Source organism: Oreochromis aureus, linkage group 5 (assembly GCF_013358895.1).
Source record: "Oreochromis aureus strain Israel breed Guangdong linkage group 5, ZZ_aureus, whole genome shotgun sequence".
Lineage (NCBI taxonomy): Eukaryota > Metazoa > Chordata > Actinopteri > Cichliformes > Cichlidae > Oreochromis > Oreochromis aureus.
Genome location: NC_052946.1, coordinates 34,996,939 through 35,024,621, shown reverse-complemented (window position 1 = coordinate 35,024,621; position 27,683 = coordinate 34,996,939). Strand labels below are relative to the sequence as shown.

Sequence of the window (27,683 nt, the reverse complement as noted above, 5' to 3'; positions counted from 1 at the left end):
GAGGGAGAGAAATGGTACAAAAAACTCAGTTTAAGGTTGCAAAACTGTGAATATAAATGTATTAATTCTTTTTATAAAATGCCGCAGTTGTTAAGACACAGCACTGAACACAAAAATATCGTTTTGAACAAACTAAAGTAGTTATTACCTTTTACAAAAAGAAAACTGAATTTATCTCAGGGGTTCCAGGCCAAAAACATCCTTTTAGTGGGAGTATACTATGCTTCTCAGCATCTACAAGGTGTGCAAGTAAGCAACAGCAACAGCTTCCCAGGTTTCCACATCTGCTTAATTTCCAGATTATAACTCTACCTGCCAGTGTTTCTGTCACTGGATGTTTATACCTGGGTTATGCAGAAGTAGGTGGAATTCTTTGACAATATTAAAAAGAAATGTAATTGGTTTACTAGTACATTATATCTCTGACATGCTCGTTAGCCTTCTCACTCCTAGACATGTAATGTCCTCTAGCTATGGCATTTCATACACCATTGTTTATATCATTTGTATTTAGAAAAGCTCTTGCGAGAACTTACTTTATGTTAGAATTACCTTTAAAGTGGTATTTTAATAGGTTATTGTAAGGTAACATCTTCCAACCAAGGATAATCGCTTTATAGATAGATTACATAGATAATAATGAGGATTGTTAGTGTAACTATTAATCCTGCTTCTGCATATATTGCCTCATGATTCATGCAGAAACAACACAACTTGATAATTGGATGAGCAATTTTTTTGTACACTATGCTGTGCTGCTGCTCCACCTTGAAAAAGAAATGATGTAAGCACACTGCTGGTTAAACATAGTTTGAAAAAAAAAACCCTTTGCAATGTTACCTGCCAGTTTTTCTTGTTCCCTGCTGTCAAACTAGTATCTGAAGCTTTATAGGACGAAGCTTTGGCCATTTTACAATCCCAGTAAGAGAAAGAGAAAAATGTCAAGAGAGTGTAGGGGTTGTTAAGCTTGCCAGAGACCACTATCCTTTGCAAGTTTAATTCCTTTTAAATGAGTTTAGGTGTTAAATGAACCCGTACTGGAGCTAAATTAAATTCCACAGCTATCATTAGAAAGGTTTCTATTAAAGAGCCTTGTGTTGGGAAATTGGCTCCAAGAGCATCTTGGCCCGATAAAGGCAGGAATACTTCTAATTTCCTACTAGCTGCACTCATTTTGACCCCAGGGGTTCTGCAAGGCAGCAAAATAGCCCATTAATTTTGTCTGAAAGCAGACTGCCATAGAAAACTACAACAATCTCTAACAACGTCAGATGATTTGTGTGAAGGAATAATCCCACTTAGAAACTAGGAAGCACTGCCTCCCAGTTCTGTTTCAGCTTGGCACAGAGATCCTGCATTATTAACAAATGTATGACATTCCACAATTAATTGGCATTTATTGCTTTCTAAAATGCAATCCAGCTCCCCACTTTTGTTACCAATTATCCATAATTAACTGTAAACACAATTTGCAAGTACTAGGGAAATAGATAGATTAACATAACAAGCAGAGGCTAGAAATCAAATTCACGTCCCATTTTCTTGCACAGTGATAACCACATTTCCATGGAAAAACAAAGAATCCTTCAGATATTACATGCAGGCTTTAAAAAAATATAATACTCAGCTTCTTTTACAGACTGTTAATTCAGTCCCAACATGAGAGGCTTTGTTCTTCTCAGTGTTAATTAATCGCTTTACACAAAACTGAGTGTTGAACTAAGAAAGGATTTAAGAGTTAAAATCAGGTCTAAGATTGTTGCTTTTTTAATCATCACCAAACTTAGTGCTACAGACTTACTCATTAAAATTTCACATTACCCTGGGAATCAGTGGTGAAGTTGAGCAATTAAACCTATTTAGATTTTGTGAAATATTCATAAGGTGCACAAAGAACAAGAGTTTTGGAAAAGCTCAAAACAACAAAAATGTTTATGTGATCCTATGCTGAGACATTATTAATAATAACAGTCAAAAAGACAAACACTGTGTGATCTGAGCTCTTTTTTGGGAAGTGTGAATAATATTTTCAGTGCCTCCTAAGACTGCTAAATAAATCAATGTATTATTTTGCACATTTTGCAAATATCAACCTGCAGGTGTATTGATGTGAACCTGCCATAGTTATGCTGTTGTTTGGTTTACATAAGAAAACAGCTGGTATGAGATCAGAAAACTATGGTATTATGACTAGGGGATGAGGATGATTGGTTAGAATAGGTACCCCATGGTGAAGGTCAAAGAAATCAGACTTGACTATTGGAAAAGGAAATCTAGCATTGCAGAGATTGGTATTCTGGGACAAAACCTTGAGAAGTCATTATTACAACATGGTTTGTCACCAGAGCCATGTGTTGTTATTGCATAAAAAAACGAATCCCAGTTTTCATGGAGTGCAAATACACACGTTGAACTTTACACTCAATGCAAATATTTGCAGAGAGGAGCATTGGAGGAATATATGATATATACATATCAGTTATCAAGTCTGTTGCTGGATAGTTGTTTTTTGGTTGAATTTTGCTGTTTTAATTTTACTGATTACTGGTCTCCCTCCTTGAAAATGTAATTCAGTATCAATAATTAACCTTTAAAACACAATCAAAGGCAATGTGCTAAGTGGAAGTGCCGGTTGGATTGAGGCCACATTATGCATACTATTATTGACACACTAGTTTAAGAGGTACTTTGTCACTGCTGGATGAAAACCACAAGGTGGTACCTTCTGGTTTTTTTAATGAGTTGACGCTGGTTATGTTGTTTGTGTTCTGCTATTCAAGTGTGACTTGCCAATGCAGTGCCATGGAGACCCAGGTCCTTTCTGAGATAAAAAGTTATTCTGGAGCCTGCCATTGCAAATTTTTCACCAGCACCACCACACCTTACAGGTTGGACCTTATAGGCATACATGTTTTCATTTGCTTTCACTCGAGTCAGTTTTATCTGGGTTTGAACTCAAATAACCCAATTTAGGTAATGTGTTTGCAGAACCTTCCTGAAAAGTTTCACACACACCTCCATTTATATATCGGCCAACGTCAGATGCTGGACTGGCGGCAACCAGAGGGAAAAAAATGTAATACCACCTTCACGGGCAAATAAATTTACATTAGGCAATCCTTCATGGTTCTACAGTGTAATTTGAGCCTAATGGACACACTGAAAAATTAATCCCTATCTTGATCGATGATGAAAATAATGATTAGTTTCCTCATTCAGGTCTGCATGTTTATGGTTGTGTGGTTTAGGAATTTGAGCACTGTATTAAAAAAAAACTGAAGCAATGACAGGAGTGACTTTGGCGAGTTTTGTTTGTCTTTCTCAGCCAGTTCCTATTCATTTTTCCCAATAGAACAAAGAGCGCTTGTGAACAGCAAGCACAATTCATCTGACCTCTCTAGTCCTGCCTTTGGCCCCTAGGCCCAGTCCACTTTATCTAATAGAGATGTTGAGCAGAGAACACAGAGGGAAGAGAGCTTAAAGTCTCTCTGAAGAAAGAAGCAGATTATATATAGCCACTGATTAAGGCAGAGATGGGAACATGACCTACATGCATAACAACATTTTCTCTCACTTTCTGCTACAGAACAAGCCTCCGTCCAGGACCAGGACTCTACAACTGGGAGAATCACTCTAATTATAACACCAGAGTCAGATTTCAATGCACACCTCATTAATATTTCTCTCATTATTGGGTTAATAATGTTTTTAGAGGTGTGGGAGACTTGGGAGAGATGATACCTCACCAGTGAACCTTTGCTTTCAGTGCACCTGTCACGCAGGTAAAAATGACTGCTTTCATGCATTGTGTCTGGCTCATGTATCAGATTATAGTTGAAACTGCTAACTCCCTTTCACACATAGTGTCTGTGCTCTCAAAATAGCTGTTCCCCTGGGAGACTCATGGGGGATGAGGGGAGGATGGGGGAGAAAAAGACAGTCGGAGGGAGAAAGAGAGCAGGAGAGAGGGATTTCTCCTTCCTCATCAATCTTTCGGATGCTGTCCCACTGATGCCGGTGCCCGTGTATCCGACAGCGCCAGCATCGGCAGGCAGCCGCAGGGAGCGGACCTTGCTGAGATTCAATCCAGATTCTTTTATCAGCCACCTGAGGTTGATTTAACACCCCTGTTCCTGGACAGTGAAAGTGGCTGATTATACAGCCAGTCAGTCCCTTTCCCCCCTCATCTCCCTCAGCTCCAGCCCATTACCCAGAACTGCTGTGCTGTGCTGTCTGGGCTCATGAAAACGCGGAGAGGGCGCAGGGAGGCAGGTCATAAACCCGACAAGATCAAAGGCAATAACTATTTATGCGTGTAAATGAATCAAAATCTGAATGTGCATATGTGCTCTTTGGGGTTATAATTTAAATGTGGCTGATAAATAATTGACAGACTCAATTATTGGCTATCAACATCAAAGACTTTGATTTTTTTGTTGTTGTTGTTGTTGCAAAAGAAATTGGTAACTGAGTTTTTTTTTATGTAAATCTTAATGGCTTTTAAAAAAATTCAAACCCATAACATAATAGCATCCAATATTTTTGTAAAGGTGCTTGTTGTCTCGTGTATTGTGTTTCTGGACTTTGCAGAAGTCTCACAGAAATATGATCACTAACCAAATTGAATGCAGTAACCATTTCACCTTATGCTGAACTAAAAGGGTACTTCACTGAGTAAATGTATTCATCATTAGAATCACCGTGTTGAAGCTGGGCATGAGCTGTGATACTCAAAAAGTTGTGTATTTCTAACATGACAATGTGGTTGTTGAAAGATGTCAGAATAGATCTAATAAAAAAAAACAAGTTTAGAATTTCAGTGGTTTTGAAGCTGTTTCAATCTAGGGAGAATATTCAGATCCCCTTTGTTAATGTTTCTTTTACAACTTTGAGAAAATATACAGCTTTAGGTTGTATTAAGGCTAAAGCTTAAATTCTATCAGAGGGTTTAGACTGAATGTTTTTTATATGGTATAAAGTGTGTGGTTAGCTAGTGTACATGGGTGTTTGCTTGCAAGTTCAATGGTAACTTTATTGTCCCCAGTGGGCAATTGATTTGCAGTATGTCCACACAAGATACAACCCCCCTCCCCCCAAAAAACCCATTATCTACATTACCTAAAGATAAAAATAAAAATAAACTTACAGCACGTTGTATATTGTGCGATAGAAACTTATTCATATCAATATCTGCTAAAAGCGTTTTTTTGATGAATAAAAAATGGAAATACAAACTTAAACTCATTTGAACACAAAGACTGTAAATGATTTTATAGCATTTATAACACATAAATAATAAAACACAGACAAGCAAACATAAATGTGGATTTAAACTAGTGCAGATAGATTTTCTCAGAAATCAAACAGACCAGTTCAAACACAACCCAAGGGAATAAAAAAACAGTGTTAGATAAAAGATTTTCATCTCCAGAGCTTTTTATATGCATTGACAGATGGGATATTGGTGACCTCATCACCTGAGCATATGTTCCTTCAGTAGGTGAACAGACTGACAGGCGACAGGCAGGAGGGAACACTGCGCCTCATGAAAGGCTGGTGTGTTTGTTCAGTTGCAGTTGTACTCATATATACATATTTACCCATACTAATTCACATATAAGAAGCTTTAGAGAAGGGCGGGTGGGTGATGTACACGCAAAAACATTTGAACTATTTTATTTTCACCTGACTGGCTTTGTTTTATAGGTGTGGGTGTAAGCTGTTAAAACAAAGAGTGTACAGTACTGTGTCTTTGCTTGTTTTTTTGGTTGCCCTTTTAAATATAGAGTTTTCGTCAGAAGTTTACATCATGACCTTATATGTATGGTTATTTATATACGGTTAAATGTAAAGGTTATTTGGCACTTTTTATAATTTCTTTAAACTGTTCTTATTTCAGGGTGGATTAGCTGTACAGCATACATTTTCAATGACTCTAACAAATAATGATTGGATGCACAAGTTTGAATTCATTTTGAATTTTCTGTAATCCACACAAGTATACATACAGTCTCTGATATATACATACACCCAGTAATATATGGTTAAATGCAGATCAGATCAGAGGATTTTAGTAGCCAACAAGCCTTTGGGCATAATTCTGACTGGATATTTGACTTGATGAATCAGTAAAGTTTATTTAAGTTGGTTAGTGTGTTGAAAAGAATGAGGCTGGGGCTTTGAGAAAGCCATTCCAAAACCTTAGCTTGTTTCATCATGGCCATGCCCCTACCAGCACCATACTTGAGAGTTGGTACAGAGTTCTTAGGTTTAAAGCCTCACCTTTACACTTCCAAACATACCTATTGTAAGGTAACTGGCTTGTCCATATGGGCGGCAGCAAATTTCAGTCAAGCTTAAAGGTGTCGATTTGGAGTAGAATCTTCCTTTGTTGGGACCTTCTCAGTCCACGGGCGGCGATTTAAAACTTGTTTCATTGTGAACAGTAATGCTGGTATTCAAGCAGTTTGCAGTTCATGGAAGCCTTGGTAGATCCTGAGTTGTTTCTGAACATCCTAACCAATTTCCTCTCATGTGAGTGTGACCATTTGGTTCTTCTTCCAGACTTTGGCAAAGTGGCGATAAACTATACTTACATGCAATTGTTTGTACAGATGATCCTCAAATGTGCAGTTGGATAGAAATGGCTTCAAGCAACCTTCCCCTAACTTGTGTAGATATATAGTTCTCCTTCTTAGATCCTCAATGAATTCCTTGAACTTTCCCATTGTTCTGCGTGTCAGTCATAATATTGTTGGGTCATCACCTTAAAATATTAAGTGCCTTGAGTTGTTGTGATTTGGCAAATTTGAAATTGGTCAGTCCAGTGTGTGCAGTCAAACAAATGGTTTTTATTCAGACAACGAGAAATTGCTAGTTTTAGTCAACCATGACCACTAACGAGAAGCTAACAGGCCTTGGCCTTGGCAAATTAAAAGACACTTTAGAACCTTCAGTGCCACTTACTAAAAGTTTTAAGTGATTTTATGTGTATATTTGAGCCTATAAGTATAGTTGACCCTGTGTGGATTAGAGAAAATACAAAATAAAGCCAAATTCTAATTGTTTAAAGTCATTAAAGATATATGCTGTACAATCATTCCACCCTCAAAAAAAGAACATTTCAAAGAAATAATTAAAAAGCCCAAAATGACCATGATGAGTTGTGAGTCTATTCTGATTTATGTCTACTTTATGATGTGTACTACTGCACACATGAAGCCCACCTCAACATAGGAGAGAATGGTGAAGTGATTATGATATTACTCAAGCTGAATACAACTCTTATAATATTTTAAGATTTACTATACAATATTATACACTTTAAATATATACAATATACAGTATATTACACAATAGAATATATTTTACAATATTGTAACGGATCTCAGTGTTACCTAAAAGCACAGGGGACAATGACTCAGATTAAAATGAATCTTTTACTTACAGAGTCAATAATACTGAACAGATCTTTTTCAGGTAATTAGACAAAACCCTATGGTATAAACTATGGTATGAACTGTATGGTTGATTGATTGATTGATTGAATCTTTATTTTGAACATGTTGAAAAAGTACAACAAAATAGAATTAAAAGAGACAAATGAACAAAGCAAAACAAAAGGAAAACGAGCAACCACAACTCCAAATAACTTTCATGTTCAAAAAGGAGCAGGAAGAAGCATAAGCTTATTTAATCCCACCCCTTTTCCACTATCTAGTATCAATAGACAACAGAAATACCTCCTTGCAATTACATTATATGTCATGTGTATTTTTTTTTTTTTTTTTCATATATACATATATGTTTCTATCTATCCATACATACGTATATACACATACGCACATATACACATTTTCAATAACCCCATTAACACCTCAAGGATACACAACCTACAAATATATATATATATATACCCATACCAATATACCCGTGCACCCGCACACACATGAAAATATTAGACAAGAACACCCTATCAAATCTCTACCTCCTCCCTGTACCCTGTAAAAACCATATCCTTAAACCGCTTTTTAAACTGCGCCATGCTCGGACATTGCTTCATATCTTTACTTAGTCTGTTCCACAGCTTCACTCCACACACAGAGATGCAAAACTTTTTGATGTTGTACGGATACGAGGATGTTTTAAATTTAATTCCCCCCTCAAATTGTATCCCGTTCCCCTTTTAGAAAACATTTTAGAATATTGTCAGGAAGCTGGTTATTTATTGCTTTATATATAATTTGTGCAGTAAGAAAATGAACCAGATCTGTGAATTTTAGAATTTTTGATTTTAAGAACAGTGGATTTGTATGATCTCTGTAACCAGTTTTATGGATTATCCTTATGGCCCTTTTTTGTAATATAGAGATTGATGATAGCGAACATTTGTAAGTATTGCCCCAAACCTCTGCACAGCAAAGTTTATTCTTATACTGATTTATACTCTGACTTCATACATTCGATATTGTCTGCAGAATTATTTCCAACAGTATCCAATGTTAGTTTTTGTAATAGGTATTGAATTTCAGCCCTTGAATTCAGCACTTACAAAATGATGCGTGTGTTTGCTTTGAACGTGCATCGATTGATAGTTTTCCCGATTACAAATAATTGTCCTTGGGTAGTGATGAGGATCACTTTGTCAGAGCTGTAGATAGACTCTCAGTGCCACTGCCTATTGTGCATCAGAAATAATGGGTCTTTGTAAAAACACATTGTTCAGGTTTACAGTTTACATAATGCTTTCACCTTGGCATTTCTATCCTTTAGTATGTGTGATACAAAAGAAAGTACTTGTACCACACACAGCAAACCACACAAATATTGCACAGGTAAGGTCAGGCAGCCTGTTTGGCCTTACACAACACAGAGACTAATAGGACTATTATGGTCCATGCTTGTCTTTCGTACTATACTGTATATATAACAAAACAGAAAAAAGGCTGTTTGCCACAAGTCAAGCTGGGAAATGTCTAGTTCAGAAGTTTTAGGTCGACCAGCAAAACATGTCATTTGACTCCTGACCAGGAATCTAACCATACTTTATTTAATTTCATTTTAGTTTAGGAAAGAGGCAGAAGCTCATGACATTTGCAGTGTAATTATCTGTAGTAATCTGGTGCAGCAGGACAGCTCCCACACATGCTGTCCAATCCAGCATTCATGGTTTCTGCATATGAATCAATAATAAACAGTATAATTATTTTTGAAAATAAAAATTATTATGTCACTAAACATAAATATTTGTAGTTTCTAGACAATATAAATCTTGATAGTAAAAAGTTAGGTTTTAGATTCTATGTGTAAAACAAAACTTCCACACATAAATTAAAGCCATTCTTTGGTTCATCCAGCAGCACTAATATCTGCACAAACAATATCACTTTCAACAAAGGGGACAATTCAAAATCCTAACTAAAGCTAAGATATAGCTTTTGTAGTCAAATAGATAAATAAAGCAAATGGTTGAAGTGAAAAGTTAGTTACTTTGCTTTGAGTTTGAGATGATTTCCTGTAGTGAAACAAAAAGGAAATTCTCAGTGATTGAACAGTCAGTGCTACATCAATAAGGTTTCAACATCAATCAATTATTTTCGTTGGTGAGAGGAACAGGCTATCTGTCCGTGTCTTTACCGTCTTGAACTCATCTAACCTTGTGCCTTCGGTCTCGCTAGGATGCAGGAACAGGTCATGGCCAGTCAAGCTAATGCTTATGATTCCTCCAAATATGCCACTTTGCATTTCAGAAGCTTCCCACAAGTAGCTCTGCTAAAAGTACACTGATGGAAGCAATGGCAACCTGCACAGAGCTGATGAGCTGGGCAGGAAGTCAGACACATGAACAGCATAGAACATCTGGTCAGTTTAAAAAGAAATGTCATGGAAATGTAGACTTCATGTCAAAGAAGATCTCAGCGAGGCTGCATTTCTCTATGAGGATGGCCAACTCAATAACAAATGGTAAGCTGACTGGTCTGCAATATGATGTTACACCAAATTTTCTGCTTAAGGCTTGTTTTTGAGAATGAGAATATCAGAATTGTCAGATTTCATAATTTCTTGTCTAATCTAATCAGATCATTGCAGCAGACACAACCAGTGACACCTTGTGACAGTGTCACACTCACATGTGAGGCCTCCTATTGTTAATCAATTCAGAAGAATTAAAAGAGGAATTTGTAGTTCATAGCATCTATTAGCTTTATTCCTTGATAGGAATAAAGATCGGTGTAGGTTAAAGTAATTAAATGTTGTAAATACAATTCTTAATGTCTATTTATTAGGTTTATAAAAATGTATATATAAAGGTTTATTAAGGCTAGTAGGTTACCCCCCAGCAATCGGGGCTGTACAACATAACCATATTTATCAAATGATGAAAGAAAAATGTCTATCCTTGTGGTCATTATATAACCTTATAAATTCACTACATTTACAGATGTTATTGTAATAAACATTGCATTTCGGATAGGAAGTTATGAGTGTATCTCACAGCCCTCCTACCAATAATTGGTTAAAGAATTGGTAAAATTTCAGTGAGTAATGTATTTTTTTAGACTTTTACCTTATTTTTTGAGTTGATTAAATATTGTAAAAGAGCTGAAATAATTAATGAAATGTAGTGTACATATGTATTTTTAATAAACGTTCAAAAAGTTCTTGATTCTCACTTGTTGGTAATTAGAACATACATATCTTTGTGGTCACATAAATCAAACAATGTAAAATCCAACCCATCAGTTCTAGTATAGTAATAGCATCTTTCACCGTTTCTCTAAAAAAATCCAACTCACTGACGTTTCAAAAATATTATTATCTTAAGTCCATTTTTCACAATTTATTAAATTCTTGAAGACTCATATAAACTTTATCTTTTTATCCTGAAGTTTAGAGTCGCGCATTACTTTCACTGAAATCACATGAGGTGGGAATCTTTTCATAGCTGCTGTGGAGAGAATGAAAAATGACAGAGGCCAAAAATGTTTTCAATACATATAAAATGTAGGTCTTCCTTTTAGACAGACTTAAAACGATAGGCATTTCCTTTAACGTGTTTCCTGCTCACTCATGTTGAAAGTGATTTATATTCAAAAATACGTTTATATTACTCATGTGAGTCACAAAAACCATTCAAATTATTTTGTGTCATGTCATTTCTTTCCAAAAGCACATTTTCCATTTACATGCATAGCATTATCTACAAAGAGAGTCTGAGTGAAGAATGCATTTTTAGGAACTCGTAATTATTCTTCAATTCTGCTTCTTTAATAGAGTAATACACTCGACCAAACTTCGGGAACACTTTTAAGTTCACCTTGCCATTCATGGCACAGAATCTCAGCGAGCTCGAAGGAAAGATTAAGAGCAGAGTGGAATCATAATAAAGGTGACAGAGGATGCTTCATGGGACACTTCGCCTCCAGGCGTACAGAGGGAAAATCTCACTTTATAATGCAGTTAAATTATTTCACGCTCGCAAAGCATTTTTAAACTGAAGCTTTAGCCATTCATACGGAGCTCCTGGTTTGGCCCCAATTAGCAAAAGGAAAGTTTGTTGAAAAAACAGTAGAAAAGCTATTTTTTGTCCTCTGAAAACAATCAAACTTACTATTTATTCAAAGATGATTAGAAGTCATGCCATAAGAGTGTGGAGGTGGAAAAGAGTTGTTACTTAATTGGAGGGTTATGAATAATCAGAACTGTTTGTTTTAATATTAGTAAAAATGTTCAAATGTTTTGGTTGTGGCAACCTAATGACATGGGAAATGAAATGTAAACTTTTTTTTCTATACCAAGAATTTACACTGATCAAAAGAGAAACTACAAGATGTGGCTCTGCATGAGCTGTACATCCCCTGCACAAATACAAATCTATTATCTGAGCATCTACTTGTGTATTGCATGTATTCAAACAGTGTCTTCTTATTTGGAGAGCTCTAACTAAGGCAAACAAAACGCCATGAATGTTTGTGCTGATAGATAAATGCTACACTCCCCACCATTAATCACACTGGCAGTTTCAAATAAGCTGTAGCGTACTGAAGTATGGGGGAAGGCTGTCTTAATGCTCATTTGAAATTCAAAGTGGTTTTCATAAATTATTCAGTTTATTAAAATCATAAGCAACTCTGTTATAATTCTGCAAACAAAATACACATATACCACAATGTGTAACTGTGTGTGAATGCATTTACCTGTGTCAGTGTGCGCGTGTGGGGGTTGCATATGTCTATTACTCACCCCAGCGTCGTCATGGTGACAATAGTGTACCAGAATGAAGCTGGGATGCTGGTGAACTTGCTGGAGCTGGAGCCCTTCTCTGCATAGAACATGACCGTGGCAAAGATGATGATGGCCATGGTGAGTGAGAAGAGGAGGAAACCCAGCTCCGAAGCGCAGCTCTTGAGTGTATAACCCAGGATCCGCAGGCCTTGCGAGTGGCGGGAGAACTTGAAGATACGAAACACTCGAAACACACGCAGTGTCACGAAGGCGCCGCTGACATCCTCGTTGTTGGTCATCACTAGACCAATATAATATGGCAAGATAGCCACCACGTCGATGATGCTCATCACAGAGCGCATGAAGCGGTAACGACTAGGTGCGGCAAACAAGCGCAACAGATACTCCACGGTGAAAATCATAACACAGGCGGTGTCCATGCAGAAGAACGCAACAGTATAGCGTTCGCCACATGGCATGTCTTTCTGATTGGCAGTAGCACCACACGGCACGGTCTCCACCACATTCGTGATGACCGAGACAGCAATGAAGAACCCAGTGACATAGTAAAAGACCAGGGCCATGGTGGAGGTGTGGGGGTTTTCAAAGGCGCGCCACATGGTCTCTCTGAAGTTCATGTTGGGCATCTTCAGGTCCATATTCTCTTCCTGATCATCCTGCAGCCGCTCTAAGTTCTCCCGCTTTCTGTCCTTGTATTCTTCATAGCAGCAGTCACCAATGATCTCAGGTATGATGCCAAAGAAAGTCAGCTCCTCATCATAGGCCGAGATGCACTCGTGACGAGGATAATGGAGCTTTCCCGTTCGGTAGAAGTTGAGAATGCTTCTGAAGGCGTCAGGGTCCCGGTCAAAAAAGTACTCCTTGGTTTCCTCGTTGTAAAAGAAATCTTTCTCAGAACTGCCCAGTAGTGTGTCTGGGTAGCGGTCCAATGTTGTTCTCCAGGTCTGAAAACGACGGCCGCTGACATTGAGGATGATAAGTTCATCTTGTTTCTTGCTGTTGTCTCTTGGCGCGATAGGCATGGGGCAGTTGGCCACAGGCATCCAGCCAATTGCTGCAGCCCTGGCAAAGGGGAGCCACGCTGCTACTCCTGTTGCCATTGTGAAGCAAAGTCTTCCACACCTTCAGACTTAACTGTCCTGAAAATGATCTGGCATCTGAGGAAGAAAACACAAAAAAGGGAAAGTGGATAATTAACAGCAACACATTCAGTCTTCAACCAAATGATCAGTGCTGACCATCAAGGTGCTGTATACCATTATGCCTATTCTACTATGAGTTTCAAAACATTTTTCCCCTCTGTTAAATCTCCTTTCACTTTCAGCAGTCTCTTGTTCAGATCTCTGAAAATGTCATCTATACAAAATGCCACCTGAGCTGCTAAAAATGGAAACAACAGCTTAAGGTGGATGTAAAAGTTTGTACGAAATGCAAAATCTGATTTCTATGAAAAAATAAAATGTGCACGAGTTCGACTTAGACCACAATTAATTGGTATGCATGTGAATCAAATGACTCCCTTCTTGTGTCCAAGCCTATGTCGGAAAGGAACAATTAGATGTACAGTTTAACCAGCATCAGCGACATTAAGAAACAACTATAAGGCTTCTGTTCTGAGCAGCTTCATTAACTATCCTACGGTGAAAAACAGTGACAGCCAAACCTGTTGAATCTAAATAAGGAGGAAATCTACTTCAGAGTTCTCCATGCGCTGATAAGGTTACGCGGCTTTCCCTGTTAGAATTTTAAAGTACATAAATTACACAATGACCTGATGATGTTTCTTTACTGACCTGTATTACCTGGACGAGTATAAGCAAACAGCTTGTGTCCGTGCATGTTATATTCAAAACGTGACAAAAAGTGATTCTGTAACGTTCACGCATTAGAAACACCGCTTTTCGCCTCCAGCGCACGAATCGCACAACTTCCCCAACAAACGCATTTATTCACCTGATAAATGCAAATTTCAAAATATATCAGCCCTTCCAAAGATAAGAACTGGATGAAAGGGTCGGCGAAAACAGGAATACTCACAGAAAAGGAGATGGAGTGGAGGAGGGAACAAAATCCCAACTCTTCCAAACCGAGTCCTCAGTTGTAAGTGAGAAAGGATTTGCTCGGATCCATCCAGCGAGCTGAGGCAGCGAGCAACACCTCTCTTCTCCACCTCGGTCGATCGGCAGACTCCCGCACCGAGCAGAGCGAAAAAACGCGACTAAAAGCAGCAGAATTAACCACTCTGTGGGACCGCAAGACTCTGAAGAAACGCTCTGTGTGTCTGACGGATTCTACATCCTGCCTTCTTTGATTCCCCGTCACTGTTTGAAAAAGTGAAATGTGATGGAGAGGAGACGCACGCTTCCCTTCCTTCACCACAAAGTACAATGTACGACTCGCTCGCTGTGCCAGCTCCGTGTCATCAGTCCTCCTCCTCCGCCTCACTTTGCCATCATCTGTGACAGACTTCAACTCACTTGGCACTTCCAGTATGGTGGTGATGCACTGTAAAGCAGAAAACGTGACGTTGTGATGCAGGAAACTGGACTTGATAAATCAATCAACTTTAAATGTGATTTAAAATTTCAAGTTATTATGTATTTGTTTACTTATTATTATTTTTATAATAAAATAAAATGAAAAATAAAACCTATTGGCACACAAAAAACTTTAATTCTTCTTCTTCTTCTTCTATTATCATTATTATTATTATTATTACTAATTCCCCTTTGCACATGTTTCATGCCCTGTAGGCCTAATGTTTTACACCCCGCCTTAACCTGCTTGGTACCCTTGTTAACGTTTGACCTTAACAAGTCCCTCATCTAAATGATCAAATCGTCCTTTACTCCTTTCACAAAGAAGCAAACAAACAGCTCGGAAGATTTCCTCCAGGCTGAAGAATTTTAGAAACTCTGCTTTTGCCTTTTCCTGTGGAAAAAAAAATAAAACCTTGCCTTACAGTGTCAAAGGTGTGCGCTCTTATCTTCTTTTATGAAGTCAGTTATATTGCCACTTGTTGCGTTGGCATGCTGCTGACAGTTTTCTCGTGGACAAAATATTTGACAAAACAGTGCTTGTTTGGAAGGAATTTACCTCTGTCTGTGTGGTATGAAGAAATATAATATTTTTTTTTCTTTTTCATTTTTTTTTACACAAATTTGCTCGAAGGTATAACAGTTAAGTTATTTCTCTGGCATAACTTTCATTTTGGAAATGTTTCTATACCAAATGTCAAGACAAGATTGACAGTCAGCGGTAATTCATTGATTAAGTGTTTGCTGGGACATGACATATATTCAGGTTTTTGCACTTAAAAAAAGGGGAAAAGTTTGCATTAGAAAGCAGGAAGGGTAGCAGGAAGGTGGCAAAAACACATCCAACTTTTACCTCGGATGCTGGAACGTGACTGTTGCTCAAAACCACTTTAAAGTTTTATTTTAATTTCTTGTTTACTTTAATTTTTTATTCACGGTAGGTGACATTTTGGCATATAACTGCTTGTTAGGGATAGGACAACAACGTGTTTTGAGTTAAAATACAGCTTTTTACTAAATTAAACACACATTACAAAGCTCAGTGTTTGTTTTCAGGTGCTACTTTCCATCATGAGTACAGGTGGGACACAGTGGTGCATATTATGCAGTGATTAACACAGGAGCTAGCGGTCACTTCACTTTAAAACATCACCATGTACTCTAGGACGTAGTATTAAAAACTTGAAAAGAAAGCTTCACTGTTTTGCTGTCTTGTATTTTCATTTAAACAATGTTAAATTACCTTAAAATGCATCGTGGTGTAATGTAATAAAGTGCTGTTACATACAGTCATGTGAAAAAGACTTTTTACAGGACCCTGTGCAATCCTTTGAAAGCCTGGATATACCCCATGATTCAGTAGCTTGTATTGCAGCTAAACTACATTTAGCTGCAATAATTTGAAGTAATAAATTTGAGTATGACTTTAACATGCTTTCACATCGTTGTGGAGGAATTTTGGCCCACTTTTCTTCTAAATGTTGCTTCAATTCATTAAAGTTTGTGAGCATTTGTTTATGCAAGTCGTTGGCAAGTCCCACCACAGCATTTTAGGCCAGTTGAGGTCTGCAGTTTGACAGGGCCATTGCTGCACCTTGATTCTTTTGCAGCCATCCTGTTGTAGATTTGCTGGTGTGCTTGGGATCATTGTCTTCTTGTATGATCCAAGTTCAGCCAAGCTTTAGCTGCTAGAGAGATAGCCTGACATTTGCCTCCTGAAGACTTTGGTATACATGGTTCACGGTTAACTGAATGACTCCAAAGTGACTAGGTCCCATGGCTGCAATTCAAGATTCAAATTGTCATCCCTCCACCAGAGTGCTTTGTGCTGATCTGCTCTGTATGTTATCGTCAAGCTTGGTGCTGCGTATTATGGCAAAACATTTCCACTATGGTCTCATCTTTCTGAAGGACATCTTTTGATTTGTTAAGATGCAACCTTGCAAACCCAAGCTTTATGGCATGCTCTTTTAAGAGAGACAAGGCTTTTTCTTGGAAACCCTTCCAAACAAGCCCTACTTATTCAGACTTGTTCCAATTGTACTGTTATGAACTTTAAGATTTAACATGCAAGCTGAGGCTTGTAGATTCTGAGATGAAGCTCTGTATTTTATTCATTGAGCACTGCATGGTTTGATCTTGGGGTGAATTTTCTGGACACAGAGCTAAACATATGTAAACATATCTAAGGAGCTTAATAACAGGACATTTTTAGATAAAAGAATACTGTAAATTATGATGTGTAAAACTGCAAAATATGGATAAATTATTTAGGATACTGGCATACTTTAAACACAATGGTGCATTTAGACCACAAACAGTCCATAAAGGAGTTTTCTTGTAATGTGGCAGCCTTATTCCTTCATCCATGCTACACTACTTGATTTATAAAGAAATAATATTGGCGTTGTGAAAAACTAAAAGTCAATTACACGTTCTGAATAATGCAATATGCCGAAAAAATATCACCTTAAATTTGTGCCATTATGGTGCTCTGTCGATGATGAGTGGTAATTTCAAAACATAATTTGGACAGACTTAAAATACAAGCAGTAATGCAAAAAGACTTCAGTGATAATCAGAACAGTGTGATGCAGTTTATTATACCTTAGTGATGCATATTCCTGGAAGAATTTCCTATTAAATCCAGACAACCCAGCTGACACAGAGCTGTCCAGATATTTTTGTTGGTACATAAAAGCATCATTTGAGTTTACTGATTAAGCAAAGTACCGCGTGAACAATTTAGAGTAGTAGCTAGCTAAAATCACAGGACACCTCTCATTATGATTTTTTTTAACACAGTTAATGTGAAAGAAATACAGGGCAGGATTATTATGCAGCAATCCAATTGTTAAATGCTTTTAACTTTTGGGCTCTTATACTGTACAGGAGAATAACATTAATATAAACCAGCACCAAAAACTCTCCTCTATAATTTTTCCTCAAATAAGCCTTCATCTTCAAACTGTGAGCCAAAGGAGAGAGGGGGTGTCAAAAGAAGCCCTACAGAGCCTCGCCATCAGCTAGGAAGAAGCAGCAATCCCCACTAGCTACTTCGATCTTACACTTTAATCCCAGGCAGCATGGTCTGAACGTATAGACGCCTCAGGGGACTGCTGGCACTGGACGAGGAAGGCCTTTGAATGGATGGCCTTGTGTGTGGCTGTTGGAGGGGAGAGTCAGAGGGAGAAAATGAAAGGGAGAGAGAGGCTGTGTGGCTTTGGTATTAAGACAGATAGGCTATTGATGGACTCCAGTACATTCAGATATTCAGATCAAGTTCTACGACATGATGTACAATATTCATGAATTGAGGATTTAAACTTTTTAAGTCGCATGGATTTTTCACACAGGGTTTGCTTTTGTTTTATCTACCATGTTATGGTGCTGGGGCACATTTGTAAACCAGTTTTCCAATTTTCCTCTATAAATCTGTAAAATTTAGTGTAAAAATATAAGTTTTTGCATTGTATGTTATGTGATATGCACACCATGTCAAGTAAAATGTAGGTAAAGGTGCACTATTCCAAAATCTATCACTGTTCCCTGCATAACAAAGATAAAAAAAAAATAAATGAAAACATCCAGCCTAAAAATAAAGAATAATGTTATCATTGTCTATATCAGAATTATGTATTAATATATTTAATAATTTGACATACTCTTACCTCAGTCTGTCAATTGCCTGATGATTTCTCACACTATTTTCTGTGACACGTTCAAAGCTTTTGGGTGCCAGCTGAACTTTAGAGTACATTTACTAGCAATTTTTCACAGTGCTTTGCATTAACTAGTGACAGTAGAGACTTTCAAATATTCACCAAAATTTAGGATAACAGGAAAATGTCGTTTAAAATTAATTGTGTGGGTATTTTTTTGACAAAATTGCATTTTTGGCAATGTGCTCAAATTTTCATTGATAAAATGGTAACAGCATATTAAGGTTTAGTTTAATCTTTGTGGTTAGATTAAGAAAATACAGGTGCATTCAGACTATATGCGTCATACATTCCAATCTTCCACAATGACTGGGAAATATCTTTAATAGTTAATTGCCCATAAAGCTGAGTTTTGAAGGTGTTTCTGATGTCACTGTCCTGCACCTGGGGCAATGCTTGCTGAGTGCATGAGACATATTTGTATGTAATTTAGTCTTTTTATAGCCCCTTATAAAACAGAAAAAACAGTCTCTACAAGAGTACCACATTTATTTGGATTGATTTAAATTCGACTGATATATATGTGTGTATATATATATGTGGCATAGTTGTTGGTGACAGATGAGCTGTGCTGAGCATTTCAGAACCTGCTAAACAGCTGCAATTTTCCCACACAACAGAGAACGTTCTAAAAAAGAAAAAATATTCAGTGAGCATCCATTCTGTGTGGGAAAATGTGTTGTTGATGCCAGAGGTCAGAAGAGAATGGCCAGAATGCTTTAAACTGATAGGAAGTTAACAGCAACTCATTAGAACCAAGAAATGCAGAAGAGCGTCTCTGAATGCACAGCATGTCAAACCTTGAGGCAGATGGGCTACAGCACAGGTGCCACTCCTCTCAGTTAAGAACAGGAAACTGTGGATAGAATTTACACAGATTCACTAAAACTGGATAACAGGAGATTGGAGAAATGTTGCTTGGTCTAATTAGCCTCAATTTTTGCTGTGATATTCAGATGGTAGGATCAGAATTTGTCAAAACCGACATGAAAGCATGGATCCATTCTGCCCTGTGTCAGTGGTTCAGGCTGCTGGCAGTGGTATAATGTTGTGCGGGTTATTTTCTTCACACACTTTGGGGCCATTAATACCAACTGAGCATCATTTAAACACCACAGCCTATCTGAGTATTATTACTGACCATGTCCATCCATTTTTGACTGTGTACCCATCGTCTCATGGTTGCTTCCAGCCAGATAAGGCACTGGTCCACATCATCTCCAGCTGGTTTTTCAAACATGGAATGAATTCACTATACTCAAATGGCCCCCACATTCACTCGAGCTCAATGCAACAGAGCACCTTTTGGGATGTGGTGGAATAGGAGGTCACGGATGTGCAGCCAACAGATCTGCAGCACATATCTGATGTTATCATATTAATATGGACCAAAATCTGAGAGGAATGTTTCCAGCACTTTCTGAATCTATGCAATGAAGAATTAAGGCATTTCTGACAGGGATCCAACTCAGTACTAGCAAGGTGTACCTATAGTGGGCAGTGAGTTAGTTTCAGGATTGCATGGACATTTTTTTTCTCTGTACTTAAACTGCTCTGTTATTCCACAAGGAAAATAAAAACTTCAAGGTCTCAAAAGCACATGAAGTATTATGTGTGCAGAAGTACTAACGACTGAGACGATGGTCATGCTCGCTTAACATGCAACTTTAACATACTGGAACTCTGACTTCACCTTCACAGTCAGAATACACTTGAATAAATGAAATGATTAACAATGACATCTTCTTTTAAAATGAACTATTATCAACTAACAGCCATTCTCACTGATTGTTGGTTGATAACTTATGTTTAGGAATAAAAAGAATGAATCATTAACATAAATAAACAGGTGGTAATTATGTTGCGTTTGAATCAAGAGAATCCAAACTGCTTAAATGAAATTATTTAATATAAAAAGTGTGACAGAACATTTTTATTCATTGATGCAGTGATCCTAAGCTCACAACAGCATTTGAGCTTTTATCTGGACTGTTTTTAAAAAAAAAACTAGCACAGCCTACAGCTTTTTTAGTTTTTTTTTATTCTCTTCCACAGACATCATCAGTGAGAATTTTACTGCCTAAAAGGCTCAAAAACATTTGTGATCTGAAAGAAATGAAAAGAAAGAAGTTACAGGACTTGTAAACATAAAGCAGCTACGCCACACAATCCCTTTAAGAACTGGTGAAGATCAAAGCAGAAAAGGGGGAAAGAAGCACACGCAAAACAACTCCAGGTCAATGCAATTTTGCTAATATGTTGCAGACGTATGAATATATTTGATTATATTACTATACTTACATTGTAGATATGTATTTGCCTTTATAGCATATTTAATATTTTGTGTATAAGTCCAGCAAATGCACATGGAGATTAACTGTTAGCAAAATCTAGTGCAAGGCAACTTTTCTCTTGTGAGATCAATATTTTAGTGGATGGTTCCTGAAAAATAATGAATAAAACTAAAACTAATCACATTAGCTTTATGAAGTGATGATAAATTAGTGTTGTGTTGATAGGCTGCTAAGTACTATATCAAAGGAAGAAATCGATTAATGCATGATTGAAGCATCAAGGATAATTGATTTTATTTTAAAAAAGGATTATTTGCATCCATTTACTTTGTGATGCCATGATGAAAACCCATAACATGATATTTTCATAGTTTAGTCTGCACCATCTCACACAGCACAGCTCATATACATAATATCCCTCGATATACGACCCATGATGATTGCAAATGATTTCATTTGGTCTTTCTGCCAAGCCTCAGTCCAATGAATATTAATCATGAGTACGAATGTTGTAAATATAGTGGTTTTAATGTCCCTCTTTATTTGGTAAAACCCTTTCTACAGCAATTACTACAGCCATTACACATTCATTACTGTAAGATGTGTGGTACTGTTATTCAAGATACATGCAGTGGACATTCAAAAGGGAATAAAGGCAGATATTTCTTCCTTGTTGAAGTAAAGAAACCCATTTTAATAGCTGTTAGAAAGAGAAATAGATAAACAGTAGGTTGAAAGGGGGATTGAAAAAAGGTAGCAGTCAAGAAAAGGAAATAAAGGCAATGAGGTGGACATGGGCCAAAAGTGTTTTCTGATCAGTTTCAATGCATGAACAACTGGAGAAGCAGAGCAAGAAGGTAAAACATGTAGAAAAGATAGTGAAATCGTGACTATGCCAAATAGAAAGATTGCATTTACAAAGGAGAGAAAACAGCTCAGATAATCAGTTTGCTATAGAGCCAAAAAAAAGAGAACAAAAAACAATGTGGGTGTGGATTAATAAATTCACAGGGACCCCAGTAGCCTTGATTGTACTTGAGTAGTCATCTTATGACTCACTTACAAAACATCAAAGCCCACCCCTCATTATCCAAAACATAAAGCCACACTACAGAGTAACAAGCATGTGAATCCTGCTCATCCAGCCTACTGCAGGGATGCAAAGAAAATGCACAATCTGAAAAGACTCATCAACTGCAGTGTTGACCAACATCTTAGGACCGGCTGCTGTGTAGCAGCTGCTCATGAAAGCCCACCACTTAGAGAGAAATGATTTTGACTCTGGGAACCTCTTAAGCTTTGAGCAGCAGAGCAAATAAACACCATACAAAAATCCTACGTGAAATTCATAACAGCCGATAGTGCACGCACAAAACAGATTCAAATCAGGTGGGGGTGGGATGAGGAATTCGAATGTAAACGCAGCACCCCGCCATAAGGATGAAATGGTGAATAGAAAGCTTTGTGGCAGAGTGTTAAAGCTTGTTTGTCAACAGCAAATGGACCCAGAAAATGCAGGTGTGTTAAAGTAACAGACAATTTAAGCAATTATACACTAAAGCATTGATGGTAGTCGACTCTAATGGTGATGCAAATGATCCTTTCTGAAGGTTGTTTGTTTATGACATACTTCTGTGGATATTCAGTGGTGAATATTACATTTGCGTTCACCCATGTTTTTAAATTATATACAGCCTATGGAAAACCCATCAGCAGTAGGGCTGACACAGACCCATCTATTGATGCTGTCACTGTCACATGAATAACTCCAACCCACCATTTAAAGGACAAAGCCAACTTTGCAATGTGAAAGCAAATGTGTGAAGATGCAGAGTACTGCGTGTTTACGTGGTGAAAAAGCCCCAAGCTGATTGCACGGCATCATCAAAGCAAAAGAGACAAAACCTTGTACTGTACAATAGAGAAAATTAAGAGGAGATATAGTGATTCTACCATTATATTTCATTGCCCTTCAGAAAATCGCAACGTTATCGTAGTTCAGTGCTTTAATTAAAACTCTAATGAGCACACTGGATGGTCCAAGAACTCCAAGGCTGATTTATGACAAAGTTATAAATTACACAGAGTAATGAATATTTTCAATTATAGCAGTCCTGGCTGACAAAATCATCAGCCTCAGTGCGTTCAAATGTGACAAACCTCACTCTCTGAAAGTTTAGTCTGGATTTCATGTGAGAGGCACAAGAATTTTCTAATTCTTGTCTTGTACTACAGCAACATGTATGCCCACACACACACACATAAAAATGTGCTGATAGATGAAAATGTTAAAACAGTAGGATCTTACAGCCCAACCTCCTGTTGGGTTACTAATGGCCTGCATCATAATAATATGTACCAGTTACTCAAAGACATCAAAGCACTAAGCATTATGACTTTAACTCTCAGTTTTCAAAAATGTGCTAAAATATTCAAAAATGTTGAAATTAGTGTTTGAATTAGACCTAAATGCAAAATAGCAGATTATTATGTATCTACACGTTTGACACACACTGACAAACATCAGCATGTGTGCAAGATTTCATAGTTTTCTAATAGTTTAAGCTATTTCACTCAATTCCACAGACGTGAACCTCATGGTGGCTCACCAGAATAAAGCAGAGGAAAAAAAGGATGCAAGTTCCATATTTCATGTGAATTAACCTGTATCAAAGCATTGAGCTGACTGGTCGAGAGACCAACATTACGTTCCCTAATTGTTCCGTCATACTAGCTTAAAAATAAGCGACTACAATCACCTTGCAACTAGTTGCCTGGTGGTCGGACTCAGGCTCACTGCAAATATACAATACAATGTGAACAACAGCATTAGATAAAATCCTATGAAAACCTCTGCAAAGGCTTCAAAATATGTCAAAAAATATAAAATATATATATATAAAAATATAAAAAATTACATAAAACACAAAAATAAGAAAACATACAAAAATTCTAACAGAAATTCTGAAGAGGAAAGCGAAAGACACATCATACTGCACACAGAGACATTTTCACATTCTGCAGGGATTCACTGTACAATGCATTCCCCTAAAAAATGCACTGGTCCCAGCAGTCTTTAGTGCAGTCATGACCTTTGAATAAAGAATATTTTTTAATCTTTTTGTCTGTGTTTTAATTGCTCTGAAACATCTGCCCGAGGGCAGCAGTTCAAATGGAAAGTGTCTACCTTGGGAAAGGTCTTTTATTTTTTTTTATTTATTTTTTTTAGGCAGCAGGAACTGTAAAGTTCTTTTGTGTAGTTACTGAGAACGGGCTGAATTCATTTCTTTCTCATCTAATCGATAACCAGTTCCTAGATTTTGATTGCCATCCAATTTATGAATGGATACAATGCCAACATGTTGCAATTGATCTGAGTTAGACTGCACCGATGTGCACTACTCACTTGCATTGCATGTGCACTTGTCTGTGCAGTAGGGGACTCAACTACCTTAGTACCTCATGCTGTTTATATTCCTACATAAAAGCAAGGTTGCCCAGTCTTTACTGTCATTGTGCAGCAAATACGCCACTTTTCATGGAGGAATTTGGGGATTGATGTTTCATCTTAATGAGTTTCTGGATGGACTCTGAATATACTGATTTAATGCAAGGGTGGGAAGACACATGGCTTAAACTAATCACAGTAGACAAGACCAGGGAAGCAAAACCAAACACCATAAACACAAGAAGAGGGGCTGACAAAATAAAACAGGAAGCAACAAAACATTTGAACATCCATACTGGGGGGAAATTAGCAACTGATTACAGGAAACACAGGAAAGGCCAAGAATAAAAAATCAGGAGACTGTAGCATAAATCCAGGCTGGTAAGAAATTTTGTATTGCTAGATTCTGCATTGTTGATATTGAAAAAAAGAGAGTGGTTGTTACCTTAATTTATGGCAAGTTTCTGAGCTCTCCATAAACAGCTGTCTCTCGAATGTGAACATTACAGGGACAGCTATCAGCTACTTGCAACCTAAAAAAAAATTGTAGAAAAGCACAGCAACACTAACTTTTGTACTTTCTGAAACTGTCCTTACATCAAAAGGACCATCGCTGACTGAAAGTTCAAAATAAAAAGTGTGTGTTTGAAGCAGATGGAGAAAAAAGAATGAAAGAATGCGAAAATCAAAGAAAGCGATACACTAGCGCCAGTGTTTGAACACTCTGACCAATCAGGCATGGGTCAGTGGCCATATACTCACAATGAAAAGTAAGGTATGATGTTGTGATGACATTTAGATGATATTTTCCAGACCGAGTTAATTTTAGCTTGAAAGCTGCATGCATGCTCTGAACTTAATCAGCTTTAAAAGTCAAACACAGAAACAACTGAAATGTATTACTTTGATGAGGGCAGTGTCGAGTTCAAATATTATCCTCTACTCTAAAACAGCGAGCGTGGTTACTTTCCTGTCATTATCGAGTCATTTATTTAACACGCTACCAGACTATTTTGTGAAAGACTTTATTCTGTGAAACATTTACTGAGGATACATTGCTGTAATTTTACAAGATGAGTTATGAATACACACTTTAATTCACACTTTACTAGAAATATGCTGCATTTTCTGCAACTACACAAAAAAAAAAATACATTCGAAACTCACTTTAAACTACTTTGTCCGAAGATATTTTACCTTCCATGACTTCCCAGTACTGACTTGATGATATTACACCCAATTTGCATTGGCTATTATTATACCTCATTTATAAAAGCTCTGTCACTAACCTTATTCTGGAGCTTTAATTTCCAACTCAATTAGATTAGAGTGAAGTATGACCGAGTACTTAAAATTTTGAGACTGCTGGATTCATTTTTGGCTATGTCCATTTTTCTTCCTTGCATGGAATGTGCAATATGGGGGAAATACCTTATCTGAATACCAACATCCATTTGGCATTGATGCTTAAAATGAATTTTTTTTAAAGCCTTGTGATGTCCTTCTGTTACTATGGTGTTCTAATTTATTTTAACTCAGTTCAGATCTTTTGGGTAAAAAACAAAACAACACAAAAAACAACTTTTTCTCTCATTTGGCTGTCATCTTAGACTTTTCAGTGATCTTTTTACTGATGAAAATGACAGAAAATTGAGTTTATTCTAAGGATCTTTTCCATAGTGAACACTGAAATTATGGCCCGCTATCAAGACTGAAATAGGGCACTGCACAAAAATACCCAGGGCCAGATAGACATAAACAAACAATCTTCTTCAACTGGTCTGATTGTGCCTTTGAGACAATCTGTCTGGTGAGTGATAATGGCAAAGCTAGAAGTAAACACTGCACTATATGAGCAGTCACAGCCTGCCATTTCACATCGAGAAAAAGAATTACTTTACTCACCTGAGAAGTCAAATGGCATTTATTTGAGTCCAGCCACAGATTGTACTTAGCACAAAGACTTTGATGAGTTCTAAATATCTGGTGATGGTTACTTTTACTTGGTGCTCATCTTTTAAAGAGTTACAGAAAAAAATATAGTTTCACATTATTTATTAATTTCTTGGAGTATCTGCTCAGATTCTGTTTTTCTGACAGGAATATACCCCTCAAATCCCCTCAAACAGGTCTTTGATTCAGAGGGGGGTGGAGACATGCTTTGAAAGTCCTCCAGGGTTTATGTCTCTGAATCAATAGTGTCACCATTTCAACATAAAAGTGAAAAGTGCCCGGCTTTCAGAGCAATACCCCGGCAGGGTGGCAGGGATACTTCCAGCTGCTCAAAAGGTAATCTATCCTTTGTCTATTGATTTGTCACAGCCAAAATTGGTGGGTTGGATTGAAGGACAGAAAGGATGTATATATGTATTTCATTTTCACCCCATTAAAAATGCACATATTAAAAAACATGTCATTTAAAAAGCGACTGATTCGAATCAAACTGACTTTTTTGTGTCAAAGTCAGAAAACAACAGCAAATTTCCCAGATTGAAAGAAAAGTTTGATGGAAATTTTCACAGAGAAAGTTTGTGGTCTATGACCTGGTTTAATCCATGTTTTGAAACTAGCCCTGTGTCTCATGCCCCATTTAGCAAGCCATGTCTGAGACTCTTAATTGTGCAGGCTAGCACATGAATTTGGACAGGGTACTTAAATTCATCATTTCAAAACATGTTTTAAATGTTCTCTATTTCTCTCTCTCTATATATATAGATATAATCAGCGCTTAGGCATAATATCACTAGGGATGGGAATCGAGAACCGGTTCTCTACAAGAACCAGTTCCAAATAGTTCAATTACTTGGAATTGTTAGTCTGCTTGCCTATCAATCCAGCTTGTTGGTTCTAGTTGCACTTGCAGTACAATCAGCTGAGCTGAGTTCATGTGCTGGAGGAGGAAAATAGTGGCACACTCCACGGTCTACAGCGTGGATATCGACATTGTACTTATATTGCACAAAAAGGATGGGAGTGCGATGCTAAAGTGGAAACTGCATCCAGGACAGAAACACCAGTATTATGCCGCTAACCGAACTTTGAATCTTTGCAAACACCTGCAAATATAGCATGCTAATGCTAAGCTAGCCAAGAACCTAGCGTGATGATAAAGCTGAGTAAACGCCGACACCAGCCCAGCAGCCAGACCCTGAACTTCAACAGGTAACAAAGGCAGTGATGAGCAGTCAGCCTGCGGCCTCTATTTCTACCTGTTCATATTTCTACAGTAGAATCACTGCGACGACTGCTCTGAAGTGTCTTTGTGCTGGTTTTCACCTCAGCTTTGTGCTGTTGGCTTTGTGTTTAAATACCAAGAAAAGCTTTAATTCATTAAAATAGGGATTTGTGTCGGTGTGTAACCTATAGGACTGTAGCCTATAGGTTTATATTACTGGATGGTGATTATGAGATAATGCGTTTCACGTCATTTTATGGA

The 27,683-nt window shown here is 37.5% G+C and overlaps 1 protein-coding gene across 1 annotated transcript in view; it reads right to left on the bottom strand.

Annotated features, from left to right (window-relative positions):
- LOC116320757 (potassium voltage-gated channel subfamily D member 3-like) overlaps positions 1–26,228 on the bottom strand; it is a 99,789-nt gene extending 73,561 nt beyond the window's left edge. Inside the window, exons 1-3 of the mRNA XM_031740460.2 lie at positions 26,153–26,228; positions 14,284–14,751; positions 12,244–13,403 (exon numbers count right to left, since the gene is read on the bottom strand). Of these exons, the coding sequence (XP_031596320.1) occupies positions 12,244–13,346 (1,103 nt within the window). The 5' untranslated portion in view covers positions 13,347–13,403; positions 14,284–14,751; positions 26,153–26,228. The remainder of the gene's footprint in view (positions 1–12,243; positions 13,404–14,283; positions 14,752–26,152) is intronic.
- Between the last annotated feature and the right edge of the window lie 1,455 nt (positions 26,229–27,683).